Below are 27,915 nucleotides of genomic sequence, written 5' to 3'. Positions count from 1 at the left end.
ACCCGGCGCCGCACTGCCAGCGCCCTCCCAGCCCAGCCGGCCACATCTGGCGGCTGCCCTCCCTTGTTTCCGCTGCATCCAGACTTCCTCCGGCGGTGGCTGGGGCTACGCATCTGGGGCTTTAAACATACAAAGGCTTTGCCAGGACCGGCGAGAGCTGGCGGCGGCGGCGAGGGCTGGGGGCCGGACCATGCGCCGCTGAGCCGGGCAAAGCCGAGGAGACCGAGTGGAACAGCCCCTGGGGGCGCAGCGCTGTGCGGGGGAGCAGGCGCCAGCCAGGCGGCGACGCGGCCACACGCACCGAGCCAGCCACCCCCTGGGCGACGCGCGGGACCCGGGAGCGCAATGACCGAGGCGCGAGTGGCTCGGGGCGCGCTGGCCGGCCCCCTGCGGGCGCTCTGCGTCCTGGGCTGCCTGTTGGGCCGCGCCACCGCCGCGCCGTCGCCCATCATCAAGTTTCCTGGAGATGTCGCCCCCAAAACGGACAAAGAGTTGGCTGTGGTGAGTTCCGAAGCGAGCCTCGTCCAACCGAGTTTAGACAAACTTCAGACGTGGAGGAAGGGCCACCCCTCCCCCCATCCCCACGGAGGGCACACAGCGTGGGGGAGGGGCTTCAGCAAACAGCACGGGGTGGTCTGGTTCGCAGGAGGAGGGGGTGGGGAGCTGTGGTAAGAGGAGAAGCCCAATTTGGCAACTTTCAGGACACAGCGGGGGGCGCGGGGGGTGCTTTGAAACCGCTGGAATGGGCCCCCTTTGCAAATAGCAAGGACATTGTCTAGTATCCGGGATTTGGCAAAGGGGGGCGGCTTTGTATACATCTCTTAGACACATCTGGGGGATTGGCTAACGAGGCCGTTGGCCAGCGTCCTGCTAGGCCTTTGGCAAAAATCCTAAAGGGGTCTCTTTTGCAAACGGTGGAGGATCCTTTAAACCCCTGTGGGACTTAGAGAAGAGGGGCCTTTGGCACACAATTTGGATAAGTTTTTGCACGCGTGAGGGTGGGAGCTCTGGGCAAAGCGGAACTTTGGCAAACGTCTGGGAACCTTTGGCACACATCTGGAGAGGGGCCTTGGACAAACCGCTCCCCGGGACCTTTTGGCAAGTATTGGGGTCAGGAGGGAAGAGGACAGCACTTTTTCCGATGGCTCAATGAGCAAGTTGGTCAAGGAGGGTCAAGGGTTGGACTTCAGAAAGTTTCCTCGAACTTCTCCAGAGGGGTCGGAGGACAGAAGGAGAGAATTGGCCTGCAGGGCGGAGGGAGGGGCGGCACGAGGGCCCTGGCGCGTGGGGCGGGGGCGGACTGAGGCCGGCTGGGGTCGGAGAGCGGCCAGGGAGCCCTCCCTCCTGGCGGGGCTCCGAGCTGCGGCTCAGATGTTGTTTTGCGAGCGTGCGCGCGCCTGGCCAGAGGGGCATCCAGGCCACCACATTGCACAAGCAGAGATGGGGGCAGCTGAAGGGCACTCCCCCTCACCCTGTAAGCGCCTCGGGCTGGGGACCCCTCAAGATGTTCTTTCCAGCACACAAGCCATCTGCCACGTTATTGCTTCAGCCACCTTAGAAAGCCTCTATTCTCCTTCAGCGTGGTCCCCAAACTGCCAGGACAGGATCCTCGTGGCCCCTGGTCACCTGGGGGGCCCCTTCTCTGGATGTGACACCACCCCTGCCCCTTTTCCAGCATCTAGGTCTTTGCCTTCTCTGGACAAATGGGTTGGGAAACCTTACATTTTTAGGGGGCTGTCTTTCTCAAGGGTCTGGAGGTGGTCTGCATAATGAGGGGGCTATGGCTGAGGGCGAGGGTGGAGCTTTGGAGCACTGACAAAGCTTCCTGGGTCCCCATGCTTTCTACAGCATATGGAAGTCCATCTTGCCCAGAGGCAATGCAGTGGGGACGGGAGCTTGAGAAGCCAGGCTTTGAACTTAGTCTGCCTGGCCTCAAATCTGGGGGTACACTAACCAACTGGCCTAGTAAATCTTGGGCAAGTGACTTAACTTCTCTCAGCTGCTTCTGCAAACTTGAGGGCAATAATGGTACCTGTCTTGGGGTTCGAGGAGAGGTAATCTTAGACACTTTGAAGGGTACCTGGGACATGGTAAGTGCTCAATAAGTATTAGTCATTATATTATTATCATTATTATTATTATACCCTTTATTTCTTCTTTCCTAACTACCCTCTCAAACAAGGTTAGGGCCCCAGTAATGAGATCTCCTGGCTCCTCCCACCATTCCTATCACATATTTAATTTTTCACTTGTTTGTGGTCCATCAGCCTCCCCACACTGGGATTTGAACCCTAGAGACTAGAAACATCTGTCGTGCTCACCACTTGACCCCCAGCACTAGCACCGGGCTTGGCACCTGGTACGTGTCAAAAAGTATTTGTTCAACAAATAAATGAGCTGATTGGTCCCCGATGCCCTGCAGGGGCCTGTTTGGTTTTGGCCTCCCTTTTGGGGCAGAGCCTGCTGCACAGGCCCTGAAGGACAGGACTGTTTTCTTCTGGAAAATGGCAGATTCAGGATTTGAACCCAGGACTGTGCTGCTGGAGCCCAGGCAAATAGCCCTTGAATCTCTTTAAAGAAAAGTGAGGAAAGTAATCTCTATGTCATCAGTAGTTTGGTGGATTAAAAGAGATGATGGAGGTAAAGAGGGGTGGTAGAGAAGTACAGTTCTAAGCCTGGGCTCTGGAGCCAGTTTGCTTGGGTCCAAATTCAGTTCTGCCATTTGTGAGCTGTGTGATCTTAGGCAAGTTTCTTAAGCTCTCTGTGCTTTAGTTTCCTCCTGTATGATGGACTGTCTACATGATAGAGTTGCTGTGAGCATTCGATGAGTTAACACAAGCTGACATTAGTGCCTGGGCACATAGTAAGCACTCAACATGTGCTCCCAAGCCGTGCTCTCTACAGCTTTTATGTCACTCGGCTAGTGGGTGACAGAGCTGGTTTGGGAACCTGGGACTCCACCCAGTGCCCTTGGGTCCCTGACTCCTTTGATCAGTACTATGCCATCCTGACGTGGCTGCCTGTGCCGGGGTGCTTACTTCTTCCAGCAATACCTGAACACCTTCTATGGCTGCCCCAAGGAGAGTTGTAACCTGTTTGTGCTGAAGGACACGCTGAAGAAGATGCAGAAGTTCTTCGGGCTACCCCAGACAGGTGAACTGGACCAGAGCACCATCGAGACCATGCGGAAGCCGCGCTGCGGCAACCCCGACGTGGCCAACTACAACTTCTTCCCCCGCAAGCCCAAGTGGGACAAGAACCAGATCACCTACAGGTGCCGGGGCAGGGCTGCGGGAGGCAGGGCCCTGGGTCAAGGGACACCGCGTCTCATTGGGCGTTGCCTCCCCGCTCCGGGGACCCGGGAGTTATCTTGGGAGGACTTGGCCTCTTAAGGAGCTTGCATGCAGAATTCTTAGGACCTGGAATAAGACAGACCAGGACTTGAATCTCACGCTTACTGGCTGTGCGGCATTGGACTCCTTCCTTTTCAGCGCTCTGAGCCTTGGCTTTCCAATCTGCCAAATGGGGTTAAAACGAAGCCTTACTTACGGCTTGGGAACTGGATCATATGTATAAAGGGATTTCAGTGTCCAGCATGTAGTAAGAGTGTAATAAATGCTAGTCACTATTATTATCAGATGAGGTCATTGGGGCGGGTAAAGGGAACTTGATGATTGGTTGCTAATTGGGTTTTTTATTGTATTATAGAGTTGTTATAATTGGTTGTTAATTGGGCTGTGGGCTCTGTTCTGTACGGCTCATGTTGGACTCCAAGGATGAGATCTCTGTGCTGTGTCCCGTAATGCACTATTCACACCCCCATCCTTCTCCCTCAGCCAGAGGGAGGGAAGAGACGCCTGAGGCAGGGCCTGATGATACAGGCTGACCTGAGGCACTGCCGGCCCTCAAGGCACTCTGGGCGGGCTCTTCTCCCAGGGAGCTCTACTCAACATGCACACACATTGTCTGCCTGTGCATCCACACTCACATGCACATGCTCATGCACACAGACTCGCACACCCCTCCCATGTATGCACACACTTGCGCACACACACACCCTTGCATACACACACAGTTGCATATACAAACCCTTGCACGCATGCACACACACTCACATGCATAGGTACACTCACGTTCCTTTGCACACCCGTACACACTCACGTGCACTTCTGCCACCTCCAGGATTATTGGCTACACCCCTGATCTGGACCCCGAGACAGTGGACGATGCCTTCGCTCGTGCCTTCCGAGTCTGGAGTGATGTGACTCCACTGCGGTTTTCTCGGCTCCATGATGGAGAAGCTGACATCATGATCAACTTTGGCCGCTGGGGTAGGCAGAAGAGGGGCCAGCAGGGGGGTCAGTGCAGAGACAAAGGGGCGATCCGGACATTAGAGAGCCACAGGGGACTCCTTTCCAGCTTAGCTAGGAGGGCAGAAGATGCAGACACCGGAGAGCCGCGTTGATGGGAAGGCAGTGACGTGACTCCCTGGAGGCGGTGTGAACCTGAAAACAAATGGCTCCCCATCTCCTGTCCAATATGGTAGCCCCTGGATCCATAGGGCTACTTACTTTTAAATTAGTTAAAATTAAATAAAATTTGAAATTCAGTTTCTCCGTCACACTAGTCAGATTTCAAGTGCTCAGTAGCCCCATCAGACTATTAAGTTGGACAAAGAATATTCCCATCATGGCAGGAAGTTCTATTGGATGACACTCAGAGACACTGAGGAACTCTAGATATGAGAGTGGGTCAGATGGACCAGTGTAGACATGAGAGTAAGTGGAATGGAACCCAGCGTCCAGGGCGCCATGTGTGTTGGGGTGGGAACACTGGCAGTAGTGTAGACACGAAGGTAGGCAGTGTAGAATAGACATTGTGAGTGGTATGTGATGAGGGTAAGTGGCACAGGCACAGGAGACAGTGTAGGCATGTGGCCCTGGGTGGCAAAGCGGTTATGAGGGTTAGTGTTGTGGCCATTGGGGATAGTGTGACATGAAGGGAGGCAATACGGCTAAGAGAGAGCAGTGTGGACTTGAGGGTAGATGGTGTAGACACTGTGGACAATGAGTGTGGGTGGTGAGGAGACTGGTATGGCAGTGTAGGTATGTGGATAGCTGTAGTGTCATTGGCAGTAGTGTAGAAGTGAAGGTTTGTGGCAGAGATTCTGAAGGCTGTGTAGACTTGAGGGAGTAGTGTAGACCATAGGATGGTGACAATCAAGTCAGCAATACTCTAGACTCACTGTGTCCCCAGTCCTGGATAACCCAGCAGGACAAGGGAAGGGGACAGATGCTAGGTGGGCTAAAGGGCCCCAACCATGGATGGCATGTGCTTGGGTTTCAGTGCCCAGCGGGGTAGCTAGAAGCTGAGATCCAGTGTGTTTCAGAGCATGGAGATGGGTACCCTTTTGACGGCAAAGACGGGCTTCTGGCTCACGCCTTCGCCCCAGGCCCTGGCGTTGGGGGAGACTCTCACTTTGATGACGATGAGCTGTGGACCCTGGGAGAAGGGCAAGGTAAGAAAGTGACCATCCGCATGCCCAAGCCTCCTCGCCGGTCCTCTGCATGCCTCCCTGTCACCTAGCAACAAGGACTTTGGCTTCCCTGGCAACCGCGGACCCCTCCATCTGCTCAGATGGGAGGGGGAGGGAGGTCACACACCCTGGTGAGTCACAATCCTGGTCTCTAAAGAAGGGCCCGGAGAGGTTCACCCTCCACCCTGTGTGGCCCCTCAGTGGTCCGCGTGAAGTATGGGAACGCCGACGGGGAGTACTGCAAGTTCCCCTTCCTGTTCAACGGCAAGGAGTACACCAGCTGCACGGACACGGGCCGCAGCGACGGCTTCCTCTGGTGTTCCACCACCTACAACTTCGACAAGGACGGCAAGTACGGCTTCTGCCCCCACGAAGGTGAGTGTCCTCCTGGCCCCAGGCCTCCACCTTCCCGGCCTCCACACTCCCCAGGCCTGGCACTGCCAGTCAACCAGTGTCCCCTCAACTTCCTTCAGGCCCCATGTCCTGATCTGAGCCATCACTTTGCCCCTCTCGTCTGTTCCATTATTCACCTAATACTTTCATTAAATCAATTCCTTTTTTTTCTTTAAGTTTTATCATTAGTAATAATATTTTTGAACTCACCAGTTTGATGCACTAATTACTTTTTTCTAACATGCGTTAGAGGAACTTAGAATGATTAAAATGCCCAGCGGATCTCTAGAGAACCACTCTGTACTCTCCAGCAGGATTGGAGGTTCAAGGGCATGAGGAGAGGCTTGGGGGTAGATGAGAAGCCTAGCAGTGGGATTGGGAGGCAAGACTCAGACACCAAGGCTGGTACCCAGCCTGGCTTGGGGATGCCAACCTGGGGAATTTCAGCCATCACTTCTGGTTCTGATTTGGACTCTGAGTACGTGTGTGGGTGTGTGTGTGGTTGTCTGGGAGGTGTTGCGTCTGCCTTCCTTGGTCTCCATCTGTCTTTGCTTGTGGCTGCATCTCTGTGTCTTGGCAAAGGCATTAGGTTTGACTCCGTATTTTTGTGTGCATTTTTGTCAGTGCTTGAGACATAAGCTTCAGATATTTTGAAGCAATGTAGAGGGAAAAGTTTTTAAAAAAGGTGAGGGTATTGACATACACACTCAATCCTTTTTCATCTATCTATCCTTGACACACTTCGTACAGAAATCATAAAAGGACAGCATACGTACTTCATACTCTATCAAGTCATCGTGTTTAATGATTCTAGAGATTGAAAGCTGAGAAAGTTTGGGGAAAAGGGGAGAAAGTCCAAAACCTTTTAAAATACTTTTTAAAAGTATTCACTATCCCATAAAGACTCCTTGATCTATAGATGCCTCTGTCTTCTTGGCTGTAATTTTACATGTTTGTGAATCTCTGCGACTTTATTGCAACTGAACCCTAAGCACCAGCCATGTTGACAGAAGGAAAAAAACAAAAACCTGGTTAACTGTGTTCCTGTTTACGCTTTTGGTACCAAAGCGCACGCAATACTTTGTATTAAGTAAGAGTTCAAGGCATTGACCATCAATAAGTCAGAAATATTTAAAACCAAAAATATTTAATGTATCTTGCATTTCCCAGTAGGGATTTGGATGGCGTTAACCCTCCCATGTGTCAACCCCGGTGTTTAGAACAGAATGTCTTGATAATAGAAGTGGAAACAGCTGGAATTCATAAGTTAGGGAAGGGTTTTTCCCTGCCCTGAACATTAGCCATTGATTTGGTCTTTAGCCAGATGCAAGTACGCACGACATGCACGTGTTTGGGTCTTGGGGCAGAGGTTCTGGTTACTCAGCCCCTCCTGACTGCTGAGTCAGCGTCTGCTTCTCTCCATCCCTTTGGGGGCAGGATCTGAGAGGAGATGGGGGCTTCCTGGGTGGTAGAAATGCAGCTGATGGAAGGCCGGAGGTGGAGACTGGCCTCCACTGAGGTTAACACCATCCTGCCCACCATGGATGATATATTTAACAATTGCCTTTCCCACTTTGAGGCCACCAAGGCATCTGGCCTCAGTGTTTCTTCCTCCATTCGTCCGCTTGTTCCTGGCGTTGCAGGAGAAGGTCACTCGGTTGGGGAGACGGGAGCAGTGAGGGTATGGGGCCCCAAGACCTGCGATGGGGGCGTCACGGACTGGGCTCAATTCTGGCCATGGCGGAGTTAACGGGGGCTGGTGAGGTCACCTCTGGCGCCGTAGTGCACAGATGGTCCTTGTTATGCACTTGTGGTTTTGCTAGTTGGCAAATCCAAAGACACACAATTTTGTAGCTTTGGGGTGGATGAGGGTACGGGGGAGCAGGGGAAGAGCCCAAGACAGACAAGCCCAGACTCTTAATCCCACTGTCTCCCCTGAACTCTCCAGTCATGGCCCATGTCTTGGGGAGGTCGGAGTGGGAGCCTGAGGTGTGTCTTGAAAGGTCCCCCAAAACACCACCTCCCTGTCCTGCCCTCCTTCTCCTCTCCTCCTCCCTCCTGCAGGGACTGGAAAGGGCCTGGGGTTGAAAGGAGGTGAAGCTTTCTCTGTGTGCACGAGCGTGTGTGACAGAGTGAGGAAGGGAGAGATTGCGATTAAGTGTGTTTTGTAGTTTTCAGTTACAACCCTTATCCAGTTTTTCCGTTTATATGACCATGAGCAGTTCTGGAACCAGCTTCTGCAAACCTCAGTTTCCCGATCTATCAAATGGAGAGACTCTTGCCATCCTGCCCACCATGGATGATATATTTAGCCATCCGCAGGGATGTGGGCAACGACCAGGCAGAGCGGATAGTGATCCTGGGGCTGGGGCAGGGATCTGAGGGCCCCACTGTGTGCCAGGTGTTAACTATTTTATTGCTGGTGTGGAGGGGCTGTCCATAAGGTCCCAGGGGAAGGATGGGGTTGGCCGGGTAGGCAGGGGTAATTACCCCCTGGGAGCTCAGAGGAGCAGCAGTTTACCAGCCAGGATAGATGTTTTTGTTAACGTTTTACCAACGCTACAACTCCCCTGCTATGAGCGGGCAGGTGGGCAGCAAGCCAGCTCTGCGCCCATGCAGGTGCCCAGCGGATGCTCCCGTGGGCAGATGGGCGGTCTCCCTCACATTCGCACCCTCCCCCTCTCTCCTGCATCCCAGCCCTGTTCACCATGGGTGGCAACGCCGACGGACAGCCCTGCAAGTTCCCGTTCCGCTTCCAGGGTACATCCTATGACAGCTGCACCACGGAGGGCCGTACCGATGGCTACCGCTGGTGTGGCACCACCGAAGACTATGACCGCGACAAGAAGTACGGCTTCTGCCCCGAGACCGGTAGGTGTCACGCCTCTCCCTGTCCTTCGATAGCAAACCCACGGGAGCCCTGTCCCCACCTCCTTTCCCCAGGACCGGGGCGCTAGTCAGGGTGCTTAGCAGCTGGTCCAGCACGGACACCAAAATCAGGACAGACGCTGGGCACCAACAGCCAGTTCAGCTGAATCGGTTGGTGATGTCTAATGTCAGGTCCACCCAGGACCCTCTGAATGACCCGCAGTCTCGCAGCCTCCCTGGCAATTGTCTCTTCCTCTCTCTGATCTCAACGTCTCTATTGCCTGCCTTTCTTTGTCTCAGTCTATTATCTCCTTTGGTCTCTGTTTTTCAATAAGGACTCCCTCCCTCCTTCCCTTCTTTTCTTCCTTGTTTCCTTCAGCAGACATTTGCTGAGTCCCTGCTCTCTGCAGGAGACACAGGTAGGTCTCCCGTGAGACCGTGTGTGATGGAGCTCCCAGTCTCGGAAAATGTGTTGACACCCTCAGCTCTGCCCAGCCCCCTTTGCCTCTAGCCGCTGTGGTCCCATCCATGGGAGGCTAATTAAAGCTCTGGAATCTGGCTGCCTGGGTTTGCATCCCAGCCCTGCCACTTCCTAGCAGCATGTGCCCAGGAAAGTTACTTAATCTCTCTGAGCTCCAGTGACCCCATCCATGAAATGGGGGGTAACCTAGGGTCCCAACCACACAGGGTTGTTGGAGGGGACCAAGAGGGTGAGCGGTGTGTAAAGCACTTGACCACATGCCCCGGACTGAGTGAGTACTCAGTAAGCCTGGTTTGTTCGTGTCCGCATCATATCATTGCTCCCTGGCGGTGGCCCCAGACCCCTCGCTGCCCGCTGACCCATGTCCCTAACCCCACAGCCATGTCCACTGTGGGCGGGAACTCGGAAGGTGCCCCCTGTGTCTTCCCCTTCACCTTCCTGGGCAACAAGCACGAGAGCTGCACCAGCACCGGCCGCAGCGATGGGAAGTTGTGGTGCGCGACCACAGCCAACTACGACGATGACCGCAAGTGGGGCTTCTGCCCCGACCAAGGTAGGAGCCCTGGCCATTGGGCAAAGACACTGCACACCTCGCCCCGCCCGCGACTGGGCTGGAAATCTTCCAGAGTCCCCACCCACCTCAGCCACAGACACTGCCCCCCAGACACCCACCTACCTGGTAGAGACACTGCCCACAACAGACCCGCCCACTTGGCAGAGATGCTGTCCATTCCTCGTGGAGACAGGGTCCCTGCCTTGGCCTTGTTTCTCCGGGCAGAGACATGGCCTCCGAAATAAGACCCCGTCCATCCCAGTACCCGATTCCTGGGTGGGAACCAGCTTTCCCGAGGAGATGCTGCTTTTCCCTCCCACATCTGTACCCCTCCAGGTGGGGCTGTCAAACCCCAAAATGTCTCAGTGCTGGGCACAGGGAACCCTGCCCCAGAGAGATGATTCTCCTGCGAGGCATTCTCACTCCAACAGAGAGCTGCCTTCAGGGAGCCAGGTGGGCAGAAGAGAGGAAAACAGGAGGAGCCTCGTCCTTGCTCTCCCCTCCCTCCATGCAGCACGGGGAAGCGTCCACAGCCCTCCTGCCCCATGGGCACCATCCTTTGCCAAGTTGTGAATGGAGGGGTCCTCGTCAGTGCTGGGTGTTGAAAACACAGCTACCTGGGACAGTCCTCTGCCCTCCAGGACTCACAGGCTGGAGCGAGAGAGTGACCAGGAGACAGGTCATGACCGTACTGTGTGGTCACTGCAATGAATAGAATCCTTGGGGGCACTGTGCCCACTCTAGGCTGCAGGGCCCAGTGTCATTGGGTTCAAGGCCCCAGATGGCCAGGTGAGAGTGCTGGTCCTGGGCCAGCCAGAATTAGGTCAGCCTCTCTTTAAGTTACTTTTCTTCTTTTTTACTCTCAATGAGATGGAACTTGGAGAACGCCAGCTGACAGAGGCTGGCCAAAGGAGTTTTTCTCATCCTCCACCAAGTGCCGTGCTAAGACATATCCTGATTTTACCTGCTGCAGTCTCTACCTAAAGGTGGGATTCTCCACCTGCCGGAGTGGTTTAAGACTCCAGAGCAGGTGTGGTGCACCTGGGGGGCGGTGTATTAGTGTCCTAGGGCCGCCGTAACAGAGTACCGCCAACCAGGTGGCTTAAAACAACAGAAATTTATTCTCTTGCACTTCTGGAGTCATCTAGAAGTCTAAAATCAAGGTGTGGGTAAGGCCACATTCCCTCTAGAGGCTGTATCCCTCCAATCTCTGCCTCTGTTGTTATTTGGCCATATATGTTCATCTCTAAGTATCTTCTTTTCTTATAAGGACATGGGTCACATTGGATTAAGGGTCCACCCTTCTGCAGTATGGCTTCATTTTAACTTACATCTTAATTTATCTGCAAAGACTCTATTACCGAATAAGGTCATAGTCACAGGTACGTGGGGTTTGGAGGGATGCAATTCAACACACAACAGGGTGTGACAGTAGGGTTTGCCCACTGTCTGGCTTGAGCCTGGGCAACCACTGCAAGTGAGAATCTTTTTACTGCTTCCCCTGGAGCAGGAATGGTGGTCCCAGGGGTTACCTCTTTGGAGACCCCGCAGAGCAGGTTTTGTCCTTAGTCTTTATAGAGAAACAAAGAGCCAGGAAATAGGATTTTTAATAAATGGGACTCTACATAGAGGATTTGCCGATGCTACATGCTCCCCTTTATAGCACACGTGCAGCCCACCTGGAAAGGGACAAGCGGACTTTGGTTGACTCTCCTTGAAAGCAATAGGCATGGTCTGTTAACCCCAGAGTTCTTGGGAGAAGGAAAAATCAGTACATGTCACCTCCACGCTCTCAGCCCCACCATGGGGATGTCCTCAAATGTTGCCATCGCCAGGGCCAGGCCTGACTTCTCTCTCATCTCTCTCCCTATCTTTCTGTCCCCCCTCCCCTCCCTGTGGCCCTCAGGGTACAGCCTGTTCCTGGTGGCAGCCCATGAGTTTGGCCATGCAATGGGGCTGGAGCACTCAGAGGATCCCGGAGCCCTAATGGCCCCCATTTACACCTACACCAAGAACTTCCGCCTGTCACATGATGACGTCAAGGGCATTCAAGAGCTGTACGGTAAGCCTCAGCTTGGGGTCCCCGGGGCAGGGGTCTGGGGAGGTCATGCCACTGGGGATGGAGGCCCAGGGGGTGGAACCATCCAGGTCCCATTTGTCTAGGACTGCAGGAGACAAGGGCAGGAGTGTTAACCTGGTCTGGGGGGGTGTCAGAGCAACTCTCCAAGGGGGCCCTTGGACAGCCCTTTCCTTTCCAAATAACACCAGTGTCTGTGCCCCACTTGGCTCCCCAGGGCCACGCTGTGAGGCAGGCGGGGCAGAAATGGGCTCTCCATTTTCTAGGCGGGTCAACTGAGGTCTGAGAAAGGTAACCCTCTGGCCCAAGATCAACCAGGTTTATGCATCCAAGTGAGGTTTAGAATCCAGGAGAATTAGCTAAACACAGGGTAGAGTTTCCCAGTGCCTGCAATGACCTTAGTGATACAGGGGTGCAAGTTTCTAGTCTTCCTAACGATTCTTCTATTTTAACGTGTAATAGGATCAATACAACTAGTACCTGAAACTAGGGATTTTATTTATATTAATGCTTATAGTGAGGCCAGAGTTTACAAAGTAACTCCATTTTAAAAAAAGAAAAGTAAATATATAATAGTACTGGTGGTACCTGGACAAAGCTGAAATCATGAAACTGGCTCTGGAGTGATGAAGTGTGGGGAACATTGGACTTGGGGAAGAACTGCAGTAGAGTGAGAGGTTGTGGGTTCGAGTGCTGCCTCTGCCACTCACCAGCTGCAAGAGATGGAGCCGGTCTTTACCTCTCTCGACTCGGTTTCTTCATCTCTAAACTGTGGCTGGTTATCCTAAGGAGTGAAGGAAGTGCCACACCCCCAGTACTGGACACACGAGTATCCCCTCTGACCGCCGTGACTCTCTTGTGGGCTTACTAACACGAGCTTTGGGTTTAAATATTTGGGCAAGTCATATACAACCTTTCTGGGCCTCAGTTTCCTCATCTGTAAAATGGGGGTAATAATGATGCCTACCTCTTAGGGATGTAGAGAGGACTGATTCTGAGGATGTCAGGGAAGAGCATTTGTAAAAGGCGAAGGGCTACAGGATTCTGGTTTCTGTTCAGTCTCCTCTCTCCAAGTCCAGGCCTCGTCCCCCGTCTTCCCTGGGCTGACACCGAGGCCAGAATACTATTCTTCTGATGCTTCGCAGGTTGGGTGGGCCAGCCTAGGGGCTCAGCCTGGTAGGGAGAACCCCTGGAGCTGGGGAGAGTCTGAGGTCAGGTGTCCTCCCCCAGGGGCCTCCCCTGACATTGACACTGGCACCGGCCCCACGCCCACACTGGGCCCCATCACTCCTGAGATCTGCAAACAGGACATAGTCTTTGATGGCATCTCTCAGATCCGTGGGGAGATCTTCTTCTTCAAGGACCGGTAAGTGCGGGATCTTGCTTCTTGTTCTCCTTGCCCTCTGCCCCTTCTCTGTTATTCTCGTGCCCCCATCTCTTGCTCAAGGATCCCACTGTGGGCTTCACAGAATGGCCTGTATGAGACCATTTTTGCTGCGTGTCAGATAGATCCTGGTGGCTACCCCAACAGTCATTTCTTGTGCCCTCTCCTAGTCTGTGGGTCTACTAGGTGCCTCGGCTTCGGGCTGCAGTTTGGGGTCAGGTATGCTCTGCATGTCACTCATTCTCCTGGGATTAGCGGCCACTTGTGGCAGATGGCAGGAGCACAAGAGGCCAAATCAAACCACACAAGCACATTTAAAGCCTTCAGTCTCAGCATGTTTGAGAATATTCCACTGGCTCAAGCAAATCACATGGCCAAGCCCAATACCTACTCTAGGGGATGGTACTGCATAGTCATGTGACAACACACATGGATGTATACTTCTAAACTAGGGATGGAGGGAAGAATTAGGAACAATAATCCAGTCTACCACAGGCCTTCTCCTGGAATGGCCTTGACCTAAAATGTTCTATGTATGGGGAGCAAGTAACCACAGGGTAGAAAGAGGTGGTGTCCTTCGTGCTATAAATAAAGGCCCCGACTCAATCCATCAGGGCTGAGACTCACCCAACTATCCTAAAGGCAGGCAGAATCTAGGACTACATTAAAGGATCCATCCATCATCCATCAATCCATTCATCTGTCTGTCCATCATCCATCCATCTATCCATTATCTGTCCATCCATCATCCATTGTCCATATCCATCATCAAGCCATTCATCATCCATCCATCTGTCCATCCATAGAGCATAATAGCTGAGAGAATAGTTCTGGAGCCAGATTGCCTGGGTTAGAATGCTGGACCTGCTACTAACCAGTTGCATGATTATAGGCAAGTTAATTGTGTATCTCTTTTTAACCTCAATTTCCTCATCTCTAAAATGGGAGTAATATTCCAACCTATCTCACAGGGCTGTTGTAAGGATTAGGTGAGCTTAGTGCTTAAAACAGTGCCTGACACAGACTAAGTGCGTTCAAGTATACTAGCTGTTATTATCGACAAATAATTACTTGCCATCTACTGTGCCAAATCCTTTGCTAGGCTTTGGGAACTGGGGGTGCGAGGTGTTGTTCTAGAGGTGGAGGGGCTGCTTAATGCCTGAATCGGTATCCTCAAAAAGAGGTCAGTGGCTCTCCCACACAGAAACCACCTAGAGTGTGAGGGTTAAACGTGTGGGTTTCTGTCCCCACCCTCAGGCCCTCTGACTGGAACCTCTGGGAATAGGTCCCAGGCATCTGCATTTAAGAGAATTTCCCCATGGGAATTCCCTGGCGGTCTAGTGGTTAGCACTCTGAGCTTTCACTGCCGAGGGCCTGGGTTCAATCCCTGGTAGGGGAACTAAGATCTCACAAGCCATGTGGCACAGCCAAAAAAGAAAAAAAGAAAATTTCCCCAGTGATTCTGATGCATATTTAAAGTTTGAGCACCCCCAGTCTGGTTTAGGGAACAGAGGCATAGAGGACTGACATGGCAGAATGAAAGAGATGTGACTGCAAGAGACATTAGCAAAACGCTTTGTAGACACGTCCAAGTGAAGGAAAAGCTCTGCAGGTGAAGCAGCACTCAAGCGGAAACGTTAAAGAAGCAGATGCGCATGGACGTGATGGGGCTGGCAGGGTGGGAGCGTGTTTGAGATGAGGGAACTGCAAGAACAAAGCCGTAGAGATGTGAAAGTTCCTGGCTTATCCCGGGAGAGCCTGGTGAGGCTGAAGATGTTCCAAAAACTCTTGTGAAGGGGCTCCTCTGCTCCAGGCACTGGGCTAGGTGCCGGGGGGCAGATGCCAGTAGGGAGAGAGAGGGCAAGAATACAGAGCGAGGTGAGACCCAAAACGCAATGAGAAGTCAGGTCCATCAGGCCATGAATGCCCAAACCAGGACATGTAACAACAGACGTCAGTGCTGTCCTGCAGCCCCCATTACAGGGCTGGGGAAGAGGTGAGCCCAGGGGCCCCATGCCCCAGCACCACCCTTGGTCTGGAGCACTTCTCCCTAAAGAAGCCCTGACCACACGTGCGGATCTGCGTACAGAGTTAGGAAAGGGTGTAGTGCCTAGGCCCAGGTCGGAGCCATCCCTGGCCTGACACATCACACTTTCTTTCAAAAGGAAGTTGATGAGTGTTTTAACGGGCTCCTTGAATTAATCAGTAAATATTTAAGCGCTGACCATATGCAGAAATTGGTGGTAGGCATTGTGGGGGACAAGAAAGGCAGTATTGTAGGATAATTAAACTCAGACTTTGGAGTCAGATGTGGATTTGAATCCTGGTAATTCCATTACCTCTCTGAGCGTCATTTGCCAAATAAGGATTGTGATACTTTCCTGTATCAGGATGTTTTGGCTGCAGAGTAACAGAGAATCCCAGCTCAAACCAGCTTAAACAATGGAAAGAAATTACTCCCACGTGGTACAAAGTCCAGGGGCAGGGCTGCCTCCAGGGGCAGAAAGAGGGTCACTGATTCAATGATGTCTTTGTCCACTGCTGTCCTTGGCATTAACTTCATCCTAAGGCTGGGTCCCTCAGGGTCACACAATGGCTGCCAGTGGCAACTGGGGCTATAAACTTCCTTGCAAACATCCAGCAGAAAAGAAAGAGAGAGACAGATCTCCAGATGTGAAATACAAGTGTATGTGTTCAATCTTATTGTGCCAACATAGGACATATGGCCACTGCTGAATCAATAACAGTTGCCAGGGAATGCTTAGCTCCGATAGGCTTAGGTCAGTGGTTCTCAAACTTTGGCATGCATTAGAATCATCTGGAAGGCTCTTAAGACACAGATAACTGGGCCCCAAGCCCAGAGAGTCTGATTCATGGGTCCTGAGTGGGGCCCAATAATTTGCATTTCTAATGAGTTCCAGGTGTTGGTCTGGAGATCACACTTTGAGAACCGGTAGCTTAAACTCATCAGAATGGGGATTGGGTCCACCTATAGGAAAGGAGGGGCCATAAATGTGGGAATTTTGTGAGGAAGGATGATAGGGAAGTAAGATAATAGATGCTGGGTAGACCACTGAGAGTGCATATTATCTTATAATATTGACATTGAAGTTGACATTTTACAAGCCACATAAAGTGTTTGGCACTTAGTAGGCCCTCAATAAACAATGGCTCTTTACTACTCCTACCAAAGTGCCTGAATCCATCATTTCAGTTCAGGAAATACTTTTGAGCGCCATCAGCCTCTGCCTGAATTGGCTTTGAATCTGACAGGAAAGATAAGACACTTAAAAAAACAAACAATCAAACTACTCTTCTGGGCACTCAGTGTTGATGATTTTGAGAGGCTCAGAGGAGGGAGAACACAGTAAGGGACAGAAGTAGTTAGGGAAGGCTTCCTGGAGGAGGGAGCAGGAGGGCGAGCAAAAGGTTGCTTCTCAGCCCTGGCATCTTGCAGAGGGGGCTCTGCCCATTCTCCAGTCCTTCTCCACCCTTTCTTTGATCTTACCTCCCCCCCTCCCAGGGAATCATCCAGGGATGTTTCTGAGAGGGCTTATAGAGGCATGTGCGGTTACAACTGCAGAGTGACTGAAGGTGTGGTTTCCTGTGTCCCCTTCCCCTACCCAGGTTCATTTGGCGAACAGTGACACCACGTGACAAGCCCATGGGGCCCCTGCTGGTGGCCACATTCTGGCCTGAGCTCCCGGAAAAGATCGATGCTGTATACGAGGCCCCACAGGAGGAGAAGGCTGTGTTCTTTGCAGGTGTGTGGGAGGGGAGCTGCCTGGCCCTCGGCTCCGGGCGGCACTGCACCGTGATTCCTGTGCACTGGTGGCTGCTCCCTCTCCTTTACAGATCCACTCTTTCAACCATCATCTGGGAGATGGGTTCAGACACCCAGCGTCAACTAGCATTGGCCCACAGAACGACCATTTCAATAACCTTTTAATTCCTTTTCAATCCTTCTGATTCCTTTTCCAGAGGGAAAATGACACTTTAGTTCTGGTGTCTTTAACACCTTCCTAATGCTAGTGCCTTTGGCAGATGACAATTTTAATTAGAATTTTTTAAACACCTATTTGTTTTCATTTTTAATGTTTAAATTTATTTCTATAGACTTCAAAATGAATTCCTTGAAAGCAAAATGTTAATTCAAGAGTTAAGTAATATGAGGAGTCTCTATGAGTGGTAAAAATCATCAAGGTAGGGTCATATGGGTAACATTTGGGAAACCCTGCTCATTTAATCTTTATTCGAGCACCTGTCATGTGCCAGAGATGCAGCCCCTTTTCTCAGGGAGCTCATGAACTAGTGGGGGAGACAGAAAACCAGGCTGTTATGAGGGGGCACAGGAAGGGCTGCGGTGGAGGCCCAGGGGTGGCTTCCTGGGGGCGCTGAAGCACCACGGGTGCATGTTCCACCAGCCGGCTTCCCAGCTCCTCCATCCCAGAGTGATCAGGGCAGCTGCTAGCTCACAGGGGACCTTTGTGCAAATTAGAAAAAGGTGCCTCTTCACAATGGGTGTGGCACTTAGAGTCTCTGTCTTGGTGAGTGGAGCCAGGCTAGGACTCACTCCCACTTACCTTCTTGGCCAGGGACCTTCCATAACCAATTTGTAAAACCTTATATGTGGACCCTGATTCCGGACACTGAATCCGGAACTGAGCAGAACTTGTGTCCCTGCTGAGAAAGGCCACAGTGGGGTCCCTGGCAGATGGATGGTGGGAGGAGCAGCCTCCAGCACCTGCCACCAGCCCACCCTCTTCTTCCACCCCAGGGAATGAATACTGGGTCTATTCAGCCAGCACCCTGGAGCGAGGGTACCCCAAGCCACTGACCAGCCTGGGGCTTCCCCCTGATGTCCAAAAAGTGGATGCTGCCTTTAACTGGAGCAAGAACAAGAAGACGTACATCTTCGCTGGAGACAAGTTCTGGAGGTAAGGGAGGGCGGTGCAAAGGAGAGCAGCACCTCCAGCTGCGTGGACGGAGAGAAGACACTGGCTTTGAGCCTCCTGGGTTAAGTTTGGAGGCTGGTGGACCATGGACGCCCCCTCTCTGGTCTCTAATCTGCCAGGGCTATGGGCCCTCTGAAAAGTCACCAAAGGGTGAACTATTCTTGGGCACATTACTGGTACAATTCTGGTTAGATCCTCCTTTCCCTTCTCAGAAGTCTTTGGATTGGGCCCATGTCCGTCTGGTCTGGAGCCCCATATTTTAGAGTGAATCACTGAAGAAGGGAGTGATAAAAATAAAGATAATAGCTGCTACTCTGATGCTATGTGCCAGACACCATTCCAAAGGCTTTATGAGGTGGATATTATTATTACTATTCCTCCCATTTTACAGGTGAAGAAAGGGGTTCAGAGAGGTTAAGTGTCTAGCTTAAAGTCACACAGCCAAGTAGTGGCAGGCTGGGATTTAAACCCTGGAATTCTGGCTCCCAGAGAACATTCTTCACTTTTCTACACTGTACCTGAGATAGTGGGGTCCCAAGAGACGGGGCTGGTGGAGGCAGGGATGGCAGATGGCAAACATAGGATGAAAACTGAGACGGGTGTCCACTGGAGCCAGCATCCAAATCCGGCCTCATTGAAAACAGCGGCACCCTCTGGCCCATCTGCCACAGGCTCAGTAGCCGTGGGCACAGGCTGGCCGGGGGCCAGTGTGGAAGCAGGTAGCTCTCTGCTCCAGCTCATCCAAAGGGAAGGGTCTGATTCTGACAGGCCACGGTCAGGCCTGAGGGTCAGGGAGCCTGATCTCCAGGAAAGGTTAGTGAGAGGCAGCCCGGACCTCAGGAGTTTGATTTTAAATCTTCACATTTCCTAGATGAGGAATCTGAGGCCCGTAGAAATGAACCAACTTGTCTAAGTTATTTATAGGCAAGTGTGTTGGCACAGATTATAGGATTATAACCGCTTCTTCTGGCTTCTAACCCTGGGCCCCCTGCACTGTACCCTCAGGGTCATCGGGTCGGTGGGGGAGGGGTGGTCTTCCTCCTTCCCTCCTAGCGTCCCCATGTTTCCTCCCATGGCTGCATCTGGACCTTTGTCTGCCACCCCTGGAACAATCCTGCTTCCCTCCCAAGGCCTCTCTCCTCCCGTCTCCTCCCCACCACCCGCCCCCAGCTGCCCTGCATTCAGGAGCTGTTTATGACCCAGGCTGCCGTGGCAGGGTGGAATTCCAGACATATTGCTAAGATACTTAGCAACTTAAGCTGATTGATATCTCAAGCCTCAAGAAAGGAAACAGTCAGCCAGGAAACCACGGAGCAGGCACTCTGCCCACAGGCTCCGGAACACCCCCAGGCGCGCGCACGTACTGTGGAAGGGCATCTCGGCACGGGAGGCACTCCGAATCGCCAGAGCTTAGACTGATGCACAGCAAGAGGCGCAGCCTCACAGAGCAGAATCATAGAACCCTTGTCTTTGAATCATGGTGTTGAAAGGACATTTATAATCACCCTCCAGCACGTACTGTGAATGTAAACATATGAGAATAGACATGTCCATGCGTAATCATGAGTGTATTGTGTGTGTGTGCGTGTGCGCATGCACGCACGCGCGCACGCACACACACACACACACACACACACACACACTGATGCTCACGCTGTGGTGGTACCTTGCTGGGTTTTGGGCAGAGTTATCTGCTTCCCAGTCCTTTTCTGCAGCAAGCCCACCTCACAAAGCCTGGATCTGGGATGGACAGCCTGCTCTACAGAGGAAGTTCTGTGAATCTTCCTTAAAAGCAGCAGAACTGAAACATCTATTGGAGGATCTGGGCGGGGTTTCCAAAGGAGACAGATCTTTTTCCCACGAGAGGTAGTTAACGAGCTCGAGACACTGGTCCTAGTGGAGTCTGCCGATGCCCAGGCCTCCTTTCTGGAGAAGGAGAGAGCGCTCCAGAATGACAGAGGACGAGCAGCTGCTTCCAGATTGGGCAAACCCTAGGTCATGCCAGGGAGTGCTCAGCCCTTGCTTCTAGAAGCTTCCACTAAACCCACAATAATATATTCAATATCTCCTATGTGCCAGGCAATTACCTAGGTGCTGGAAGACAGCGGTCAAGAAATAGTTGCTCTCTGCCTGGTGGAACTTACAATATCGTGAGGGGAAGAGACATAAACACATACAAATAAAATAGTGATGGCTCTTGTGACGGGACCTGTACCACATCCCAGGGCTGTGCATTTCACCTGTATTTCTCATTTAAGGTAGATGCTATCATTAGCTCCATTTTCTAAGTATAGAAACTGAGGCTGAAGTGCCTCAAGGATATACCTTTGAAAAAGCTCGGACACAAATGTCTGTGTCTTTAACACCTGCTCTGCACTGCAGTTCTGCAGCCAGAGGGGAGAAGTTCAGAGGGTCACAGAGAAGCCTTTCAAAAGAGTGTACCAGCGAGCAGGAAACACTGTAGGAGGAGGCTCTGGGGACAGAGAGGAATGTGAAGAGGTGTGGTCCTGTTCAGAGCCAACATGTTCTGATGGCTCCATGGCTGTATTCTTGCTGGAGGAAAAGAACTTGGAAGCAAATTGGTTCACTTCTCCGAGCCTCAGTTTCCTCATCCATCAAATGGGGTTGCTTCCTGCTGTTCCTACCTTCCGTGCATAGAGTGGGAAAGAAATGAGGGCAAGTTCAAGGACACATAGCTCTCAGCCATCATCACTCTAGAGAATGTAGTTTGGGAGGTCAGTGCAGGTGACATGGATGGACTGCTAGAATTTTGAGCCGGGAAACTTGGTTTTGGTACCCCAGGTCGTGAGGAAGCATGCTAGGTTTGGCAAGAAGAAGTCTCATGACAGAACTGGGATTAGGAAGGCTTTTCTGGCAGTTCTGAGGGTGATGGGCAGAGGGGGAAGACCCCTGTAGCAGGGGGCTCAGAGAGGAAGCTTTTTTTTGGCCTCTGGGGCGGAGGTGTTCAGGCTGGCTGTGGGGAAGAAGAGAGTCAGCTATGAGGCTGATGCTTGGCTGTCACCGGGATGGCATTCAAACACAGATCTATCTAGAAAATCAGCATCATGAGGGCAAGACTTTATCTTGTTGATTACAATATCCACAGCGACATAGTGGGAGCTCATTAAATATTTACAGAATAATAAATACATTGAGTGTAAGTGGAGAAACAATGGAATCAAAATAACCCCAGCGTTTAAAAAGTTCTCCCTCCAAATTAAAAAGACACAGATGTTGCTAGCCAGAAAGAAGAATATGCCAACTAATACTCAAGGTATTTACACAAATTAAAGGCAGAGCCCAAGATAACGACTTGCCCTGAGAACTGCGATTGGGACTGAGGTGGCAGGAAGTCGCCCTGTGACTGACAGGGCTTGGGTTCACACACCACCTTGTACTGTAACCTCACTGTCCCAGCCAAGATCATCACCCAGGATGTGGACTGTCAACTCCACTTGACAGATGAAGAAGCAGTATTTGTCCAAGCTGAGCCGTGAAGGGCAGTGATGGGGCAGGACCCTGTCTCTGGGCTCCTGGGCCAGTGCTGTTTGTACTGCAGCAGGGATCAGAGTTTGTAAGGGAACTAACATTTCCCAGATACCTACCCAGTACCAGCTACTGGGATAGGCACTTTGCATGTTTTACTCTGTTTCACATATATGTTAATTAAATACATTAAATTAAATATAACCCATTTTACAGATGGTAAAACTGAGGCTCAGAGAGCAGTTTGCTGCCCTGAGCCAGACAGGCCAGGGTTGGACTCCCACTTAGAAACTGGGTGCCCTTTTTAAGCCTCTGGTCTGTAAAATGGGTATTATGGTAGTGACTGTGTCATAGGGTTGTCGAAAGGATTGAGAAAGTATATGGAAGGTGGGTAACACACTGCTTAAACGTGAGCGGTAATCACAAGATTGTTTTCATGGGACTGTCCAAAGTCACCTAATTAGTGAGTAGTGGAATTAGGATTTACCCAGGTCTGACTCCCTGCCCCTCAGCTCCAGTCAGTGGCCTCCCTGAAGGGCTAGGTCTGGCTTCCCAGGCTCACCCAGGAGCCATCGTCCTGGCCCTCCCATCAGGTTGGGGAAGGGCTGGCCTTTAGGGATGCCCACAGGTTCACCAATGCCATTTCCTTGCAGATACAATGAGGTGAAGAAGAAAATGGATCCTGGCTTCCCCAAGCTCATCGCAGATGCCTGGAACGCCATCCCTGATAACCTGGATGCCGTGGTGGACCTGCAGGGCGGGGGTGAGCTGCCCAGGCCTCTGTCCACTTTCTAGGACTCCCTGCCCCCAGCCAGGGCCCTGCTCCTCGCAAGCACACACTCCCTTATTGTGCAGGAAAGCATGCGGCGCCCCGGGAAAACAAATCAGCCCCTTCAACCCAGTGCTGGGAAGGCATCCAGACCCCTGACCTCTGCTCACTCAGCTGGCTCCAGGCAATAAGACCCAGAAAGGCCCCTCACAGCTGCAGAGCCTGGAGCCAGGGAGCAGGGAGGGCGGGAGGCCTGCTGGGAGCGAGAAAGCTGGGCTCAGTGCCCTGGATTCATTCTGGGGTTTGATCCAGGCCCTTTTGGGTTCTGCAGGAGGCCTTGTGACTGCTTCCCATTAGCAGAAGGATGGCTCCATTTGAGACAGCACAAACTTTGTTAGGCCCTGCTGCTGAGGTGGCAGAGATATCCCATCGGCTCAAATTGTCCCTGGTCCCTTGCTGAATGAAACACCAAACCAGTGAGGGATAGAGTTTGGAGTTTGGAAACCATATTCCTGAGGAGGCGTCTGGGAGGTCTCTAGGGCCCTGGAAATGAGCCCAGTTTGGCTTTTTAGAGGAGATTTCAATTAAATTTCACAAAGATGCTTCTTGAGTTCCTATCACACGCTAAGCACATGGCCCTGACCTCCAGGGGCTAAAGGTCTTACATGTCCAGGAAAAAGCAGGATACAATCAGGTGCTAGGTTAAAGATTATCTTCAGAAATAAACATCTATTGAGCACCTACTATATGCCAGGGTTCGAAAGGAAGAAAATGAGATCATATATGTTAGGAGCAAGAAATTCCGAAGCCCACAGGGGCCAAGCTGGTGGCATGAATAAGTGAAGCAGGCAAGGCAGACAGTAGGGAGTGGTGGGGTCTGTGGAGCACCAGAGAGCACATGGCTCATTTTCAGGGGACAGTTGCTTCTCGGCTTCTGGCGATCTCTGCCCTGCAAGAAAAGGGGACAGGGTTATTAGATATTCTAACTCTTTTAAAAGGAAGTGAGAAATCTGTATTTTCATATGAAATTTCCAGATGTTTACATGTTGGCCAGTTATTCAAAACAAAACAAAACAAAAAACTTGTGTGAACTAAATAAAACCAATCTGTGGGCCCGATGGGGCTAGCAGCCTCCTGGTTTGCCACCTCTGGAAATGGAAAGTGCCTAGTTTGGAGCTTGTGCTCGGTGGAGTTCTGTTATTTATCTTAATTGTAGCATATATCATCTCATTTAATCCTCAGAAGCCTTAAGAGGTGGTATCGTTATCCACATCTTAAAGATGAAGAAACAGAGACTCAGAGAGCATAATTCCACAGCTGTTTCCCTTCTTCCAGCCTCACAGGGGTCTCCGGTGATTTAAAAGCTTCTTCCCTATGGCAGGCAGACTTGTAAAGCTCTCAGGAACCTTCCCTGTGCCGTAATGCCTGAGAATGGGTTGGTCACAGCCTCTTCTCTTTCTCATCCCAGGTCACAGCTACTTCTTCAAGGGCGCGTATTACCTGAAGTTGGAGAACCAAAGTCTGAAGAGCGTGAAGTTTGGAAGCATCAAATCCGACTGGCTGGGCTGCTGAGCTGGCTCTGCCTCCCCCAGGGCCTGCCTCTCTATCACTTTCTGTACACCGGGCCCTGAGCACCAGGGAAGGACCCGGATGGGCCTGGCAGCCCTCAGCTCTGTAGTTAATCAGCATTCTCACTCCCACCTGGTAACTTAAGAAACCACAGAGTGGCTCTGCCCTGTGCTCCAAGAAAGGTGCTGATTGTACCCCTCCCAGGTGCCCCTCCCCCTCCACACCTCACCAGCCCTCCAGAGCCACCCCCAAAGAGATGCTTTGATATTCTCAAAGCAGCCCTGTCTTGGGCTGCCCTGGTGCTGCCACACTTCAGGCTCTTCTCCTTCCACAACCTTCTGTGGCTTTACAGCACCCTTGGAGCCAACAGAGACTGTCTGAAGAGGGCACTGGTGGCCCGACAGCCTGGCCTGGCATGGGGCAGTGGGAGAGGGGCACGGCCCGGTGGCCACCCCAGACACCTGGCCTTCTCACTGCTGGCTGCCTTAGAACCGTCCCTACATTAGCAGTTTGCTTTGTATGCACTTTGTTTTTTTGTTTTGATCTTTTTTATTTTTCCACTTTGAAATTGCATTTCCTGACAGAAGGACTCAGGTTGTCTGAAGTCACTGCACGATGCATCTCAGCCCACGTAGTGATGGTCCCCTTGGTCACTCTATTTAGTATGTCCCTCCTCTGTCACTTACTCCACTGGATGGAGGAAAACCAAACCCTGGCTCCTCGCCCAGCTCTCCCCTCCTCTCCCTTCAGCAGTTTCCCCGTGGGAAAAATCAACGAGTATGAATAAAGACACCGATTGAGTGGCCGTGTTGGCCGGCTGTTTCAGCAGAGCCTAGAGAGGGGCCCCAGCCCCAGCCAGAAGAGGAAACTTAGGAAGTCTAAATCTCTGCTCCCTGCAGCGTACAGGTAACATCTGCTGGAAAGGTCACAGATGCCCAAATAAACAGCAAGAGACTCAGGGTGGGTGAGCTGGAGTCCCTCTGTCCTGTGGAAAGAGCCCTGGAACAGCAGCGTTTCTGTTATTTAATTGCAGGGCCTTGTTCAAGGTTTCCTCCCTTCTTGAGTCTCAGTTTCTTCGTTGACAATAACACCAATTCTAATACTAATAACAGTGAACAACAGTAATTAATACCCCTTCCATTAATAGAATGCTTACTATATGCCAGGCACTTCACATGCATCACTTCATTTAAGCTTTATAGCAACCTAAAGAAGGGAGAATATTATTAGTCAACTTTTATTGATAAGGAAACTAAGGCTTGGAGAAAAGTGATTTTCCCGGGATACCATAGATATTGGGTAACATCCTGAGTCAAGGCCAAAGATGACCTAGAGAAGGAGCTTTAGCCGGAAGCTGAGTATCTCCCTCAGCAGCATTAACCTCCACCTCCCCCAAAACCCTCTAAGTAAACTCAGCTAGGGGAGAAATGTGTGTGCTTTCTAAACACAGCTTCTATTAATGATAAGCTCCTTACCTTCCTCCCCAGCAGATTGCCCATTTTTAATCCCTTCCTATATAGAAATTCTGGAGCTGCTACAGAACAGAAACTTAAGGCCTGGGGTTGTTTCAGAGGCCCTTTCTGGCTCCGATAGACTATTACTTCAGGCCTCTCATGGTGGGGCTGGTAGGGAAGGGGATGAGGAGTGGACAGGTCTCTCTGGAAGTGACCTTGGTGGAGTCCTCTTTTCTCCTGTGGCCTGCCCAATCGCTCAGGTCCTTGAGGGCTTTGGAGAGACTGCCTTCTGTGCTAAAGAGCTACAAGGGTCTGCCACCCTCTACTTGAAGACCCTAAAGCTGGGGCACTTTATATCACGGCTGTAATATGTTGTTATTAAGGTTCTCTGTTAAATACTGAGAAAATTTAGCTGCTCCACTACGTAATACCTAAAAGGTGCCATTTCTTGAGTGCTTTTCTATGAACACTACGCATGCATTATTTTACTTACTTGATACTACTGGATTGGCCAAAAAGTTCGTTCGGGCTTTTCTGTAGCGCAGTGTGGAAAAACCCGAACAAACTTTTTGGCCAACCCAATACAATCCTATGGGGTAGGAATTAGTCTTCCCATTCTGAGATGAGTATGCAAGCTCAGAGAGGTTAAGTGAGTAGCTGAAGGCTGCATCTATCTGGTAGGGTTGGAAGATTCTGAGATTCTACAGTGGACACCTTGGAAGGAGCAGCTGTCCCAGGGCCAAGAGTCAGATTCTCATCATGCCTCCAGCCTGCTGTGAGCAGTTGACCAGTAAGGATAAGTCAGTCACCATCTCCATCTGCCTCTCAGCCACTCAGGGCTTGACCAACTGGTCTCAGGTCCTGGGAGAATCCTCCCCCTAACCCCCACCAACAAAAGGTCCAGATAGGCCCTTGAACTTCCTCAGGGTGAAGTGGAGCCACAGCCCAAGTCACTTCCCTTTTTGAGGCCGGGTTCCTCATCTAGTGCAGAGGGCAGTGGTGGTTTTGTCATTTTCTAGTAATTGCAGCTCAATTTTCCTTTGGAGAACTATCTCCCCATTGTCAGTCCATATTTTGAGTGAAAGAGATTCCACTCCTGGCACCAATTTCTATATTAGTCAGGACTCTCAGCGGTAACTGATAAATATCCCACCCAAACGGGTTTAAGCAAAAAAACATACACCAGAAATCAAACCCACCCTGGATAATTAACCCTCTTAATGGAACAGCCCAGGGGTTGCTCCTTGAATTGCTGGATTCAGGTTGTTTATCTAAGTTCCGTTTATCCCTGATTACGAAGGGGGCAGCGGAGGCTCATGGAGACACTGATTTGACCAAGTCAAAGAGCCAGTAAAAGCGAAAGGAGGGGCTTCCCTGGTGGCGCAGTGGTCAAGAATCCACCTGCTAATGCAGGGGGCATGGGTTCGAGCCCTGGTCTGGGAAGATCCCACATGCCCCGGAGCAACTACGCCCGTGTGCCACAACTACTGAGCCCGCGCACCTAGAGCTTGTGCTCCACAACAAGAAAAGCCACCGCGGTGAGCAGCCCCCGCTCGCCGCAACTAAAGATAGCCCGTGGGCAGCAAGGAAGACTCAACGCAGCCAAAAATAAATAAATTTCTTAAAAAAAAAAAGAAAGCAAAAGGAAATCCAGGTCCGCCTGACCCTAAAGCAGACAACTCAGCCTAAACTGTCTCTCATTGGGGGTGCCTTGCTCTGAAGGAAAAACATTCACCCCCAAGGAGGCTGAGCTATTAATCCCAAGAGGAAGAGCCAGACAACCTAAAGGGGTGGGTGGGGGGGGGGGTGCTCAGGGGGGTGGGGCCAGGGCCTGGGCGTGTTCAGAGCCAGAGGGGGCGGGGCGAGACCGGAGGGCGCCTAGGTAACTTTGGCGCCTGCGCAGAGACCCCGGACTCCTGAACTGCTCCCCCTCAAGCCTTGGCGGCAGCGGTAGCTCGCACGCACCGCTTGGGTCTCTTCGCTCCAGTGAGACGCCGGGCTCGGCCATGAACCGGTGCGCTGAGGCGGCGGCGGTGGCGGCCTCCGGGCCCGGCGCGGGCGTCGGGAACGCGGGGCTGCGGCCGCGCATAGTGCCCCGCCAGGCGTCCTTCTTCCCGCCGCCCGTGCGCAACCCCTTCGTGCAGCGGACACGGCTGGGCGCGGCGAGGCGCATCCAGGTGCGGGGCGAGGGTCTGACAGGGGACGCAGATTCAGGTGCGGGGCGAGGGTCTGACAGGGGACGCAGATTCAGGTGAGGGGCGTCTGACAGGGGACGCAGATTCAGGGGAGGGACGTGGGTCTGAGAGAGGAGGCAGTTTGAGGGGGGCTTGGGTCTGTCAGGGGAGGTTGTTGTCAGAGGGGAGTGCGGGTGTGAAGGGGAAGTGGCTGAG

The 27,915-nt window shown here is 52.0% G+C and overlaps 2 protein-coding genes across 2 annotated transcripts in view; both read left to right on the top strand.

Moving 5' to 3' along the window:
* Positions 1–6: 6 nt before the first annotated feature.
* On the top strand, positions 7–24,876 carry MMP2 (matrix metallopeptidase 2). Its single transcript, XM_061174332.1, has 13 exons — positions 7–501; positions 3,048–3,274; positions 4,183–4,331; positions 5,390–5,518; positions 5,738–5,911; positions 8,627–8,800; positions 9,658–9,831; positions 11,738–11,893; positions 13,139–13,274; positions 16,920–17,056; positions 18,070–18,229; positions 22,387–22,496; positions 23,971–24,876. The coding sequence occupies exons 1-13, from the start codon at positions 346–348 to the stop codon at positions 24,072–24,074; spliced, it is 1,986 nt and encodes a 661-aa protein (XP_061030315.1). The 5' UTR covers positions 7–345; the 3' UTR covers positions 24,075–24,876.
* A 2,581-nt stretch (positions 24,877–27,457) lies between these two features.
* The window catches only part of LPCAT2 (lysophosphatidylcholine acyltransferase 2), a 63,156-nt gene continuing 62,698 nt past the window's right edge, over positions 27,458–27,915 (top strand). Inside the window, exon 1 of the mRNA XM_061173013.1 lies at positions 27,458–27,702. Coding sequence (XP_061028996.1) covers positions 27,532–27,702 — 171 coding nt within the window. The 5' untranslated portion in view covers positions 27,458–27,531. The remainder of the gene's footprint in view (positions 27,703–27,915) is intronic.

The sequence above is a fragment of the Eubalaena glacialis genome, chromosome 18 (genome assembly GCF_028564815.1).
Source record: "Eubalaena glacialis isolate mEubGla1 chromosome 18, mEubGla1.1.hap2.+ XY, whole genome shotgun sequence".
Taxonomy (NCBI): Eukaryota; Metazoa; Chordata; class Mammalia; order Artiodactyla; family Balaenidae; genus Eubalaena; species Eubalaena glacialis.
The sequence above is the reverse complement of the archived record's forward strand: the minus strand, read 5'-3'. Positions and strand labels throughout refer to the sequence as shown.

Bases quoted from the DNA above. Each gene is read 5' to 3' on its own strand.
- MMP2 (XM_061174332.1), top strand. From the start codon at position 346: ATGACCGAGGCGCGAGTGGCTCGGGGCGCGCTGGCCGGCCCCCTGCGG. The intron at 8,801-9,657 runs GTAGGTGTCACG...CTAACCCCACAG, and splicing joins CGGCTTCTGCCCCGAGACCG to CCATGTCCACTGTGGGCGGG. The intron at 22,497-23,970 runs GTGAGCTGCCCA...TTCTCATCCCAG, and splicing joins GGTGGACCTGCAGGGCGGGG to GTCACAGCTACTTCTTCAAG.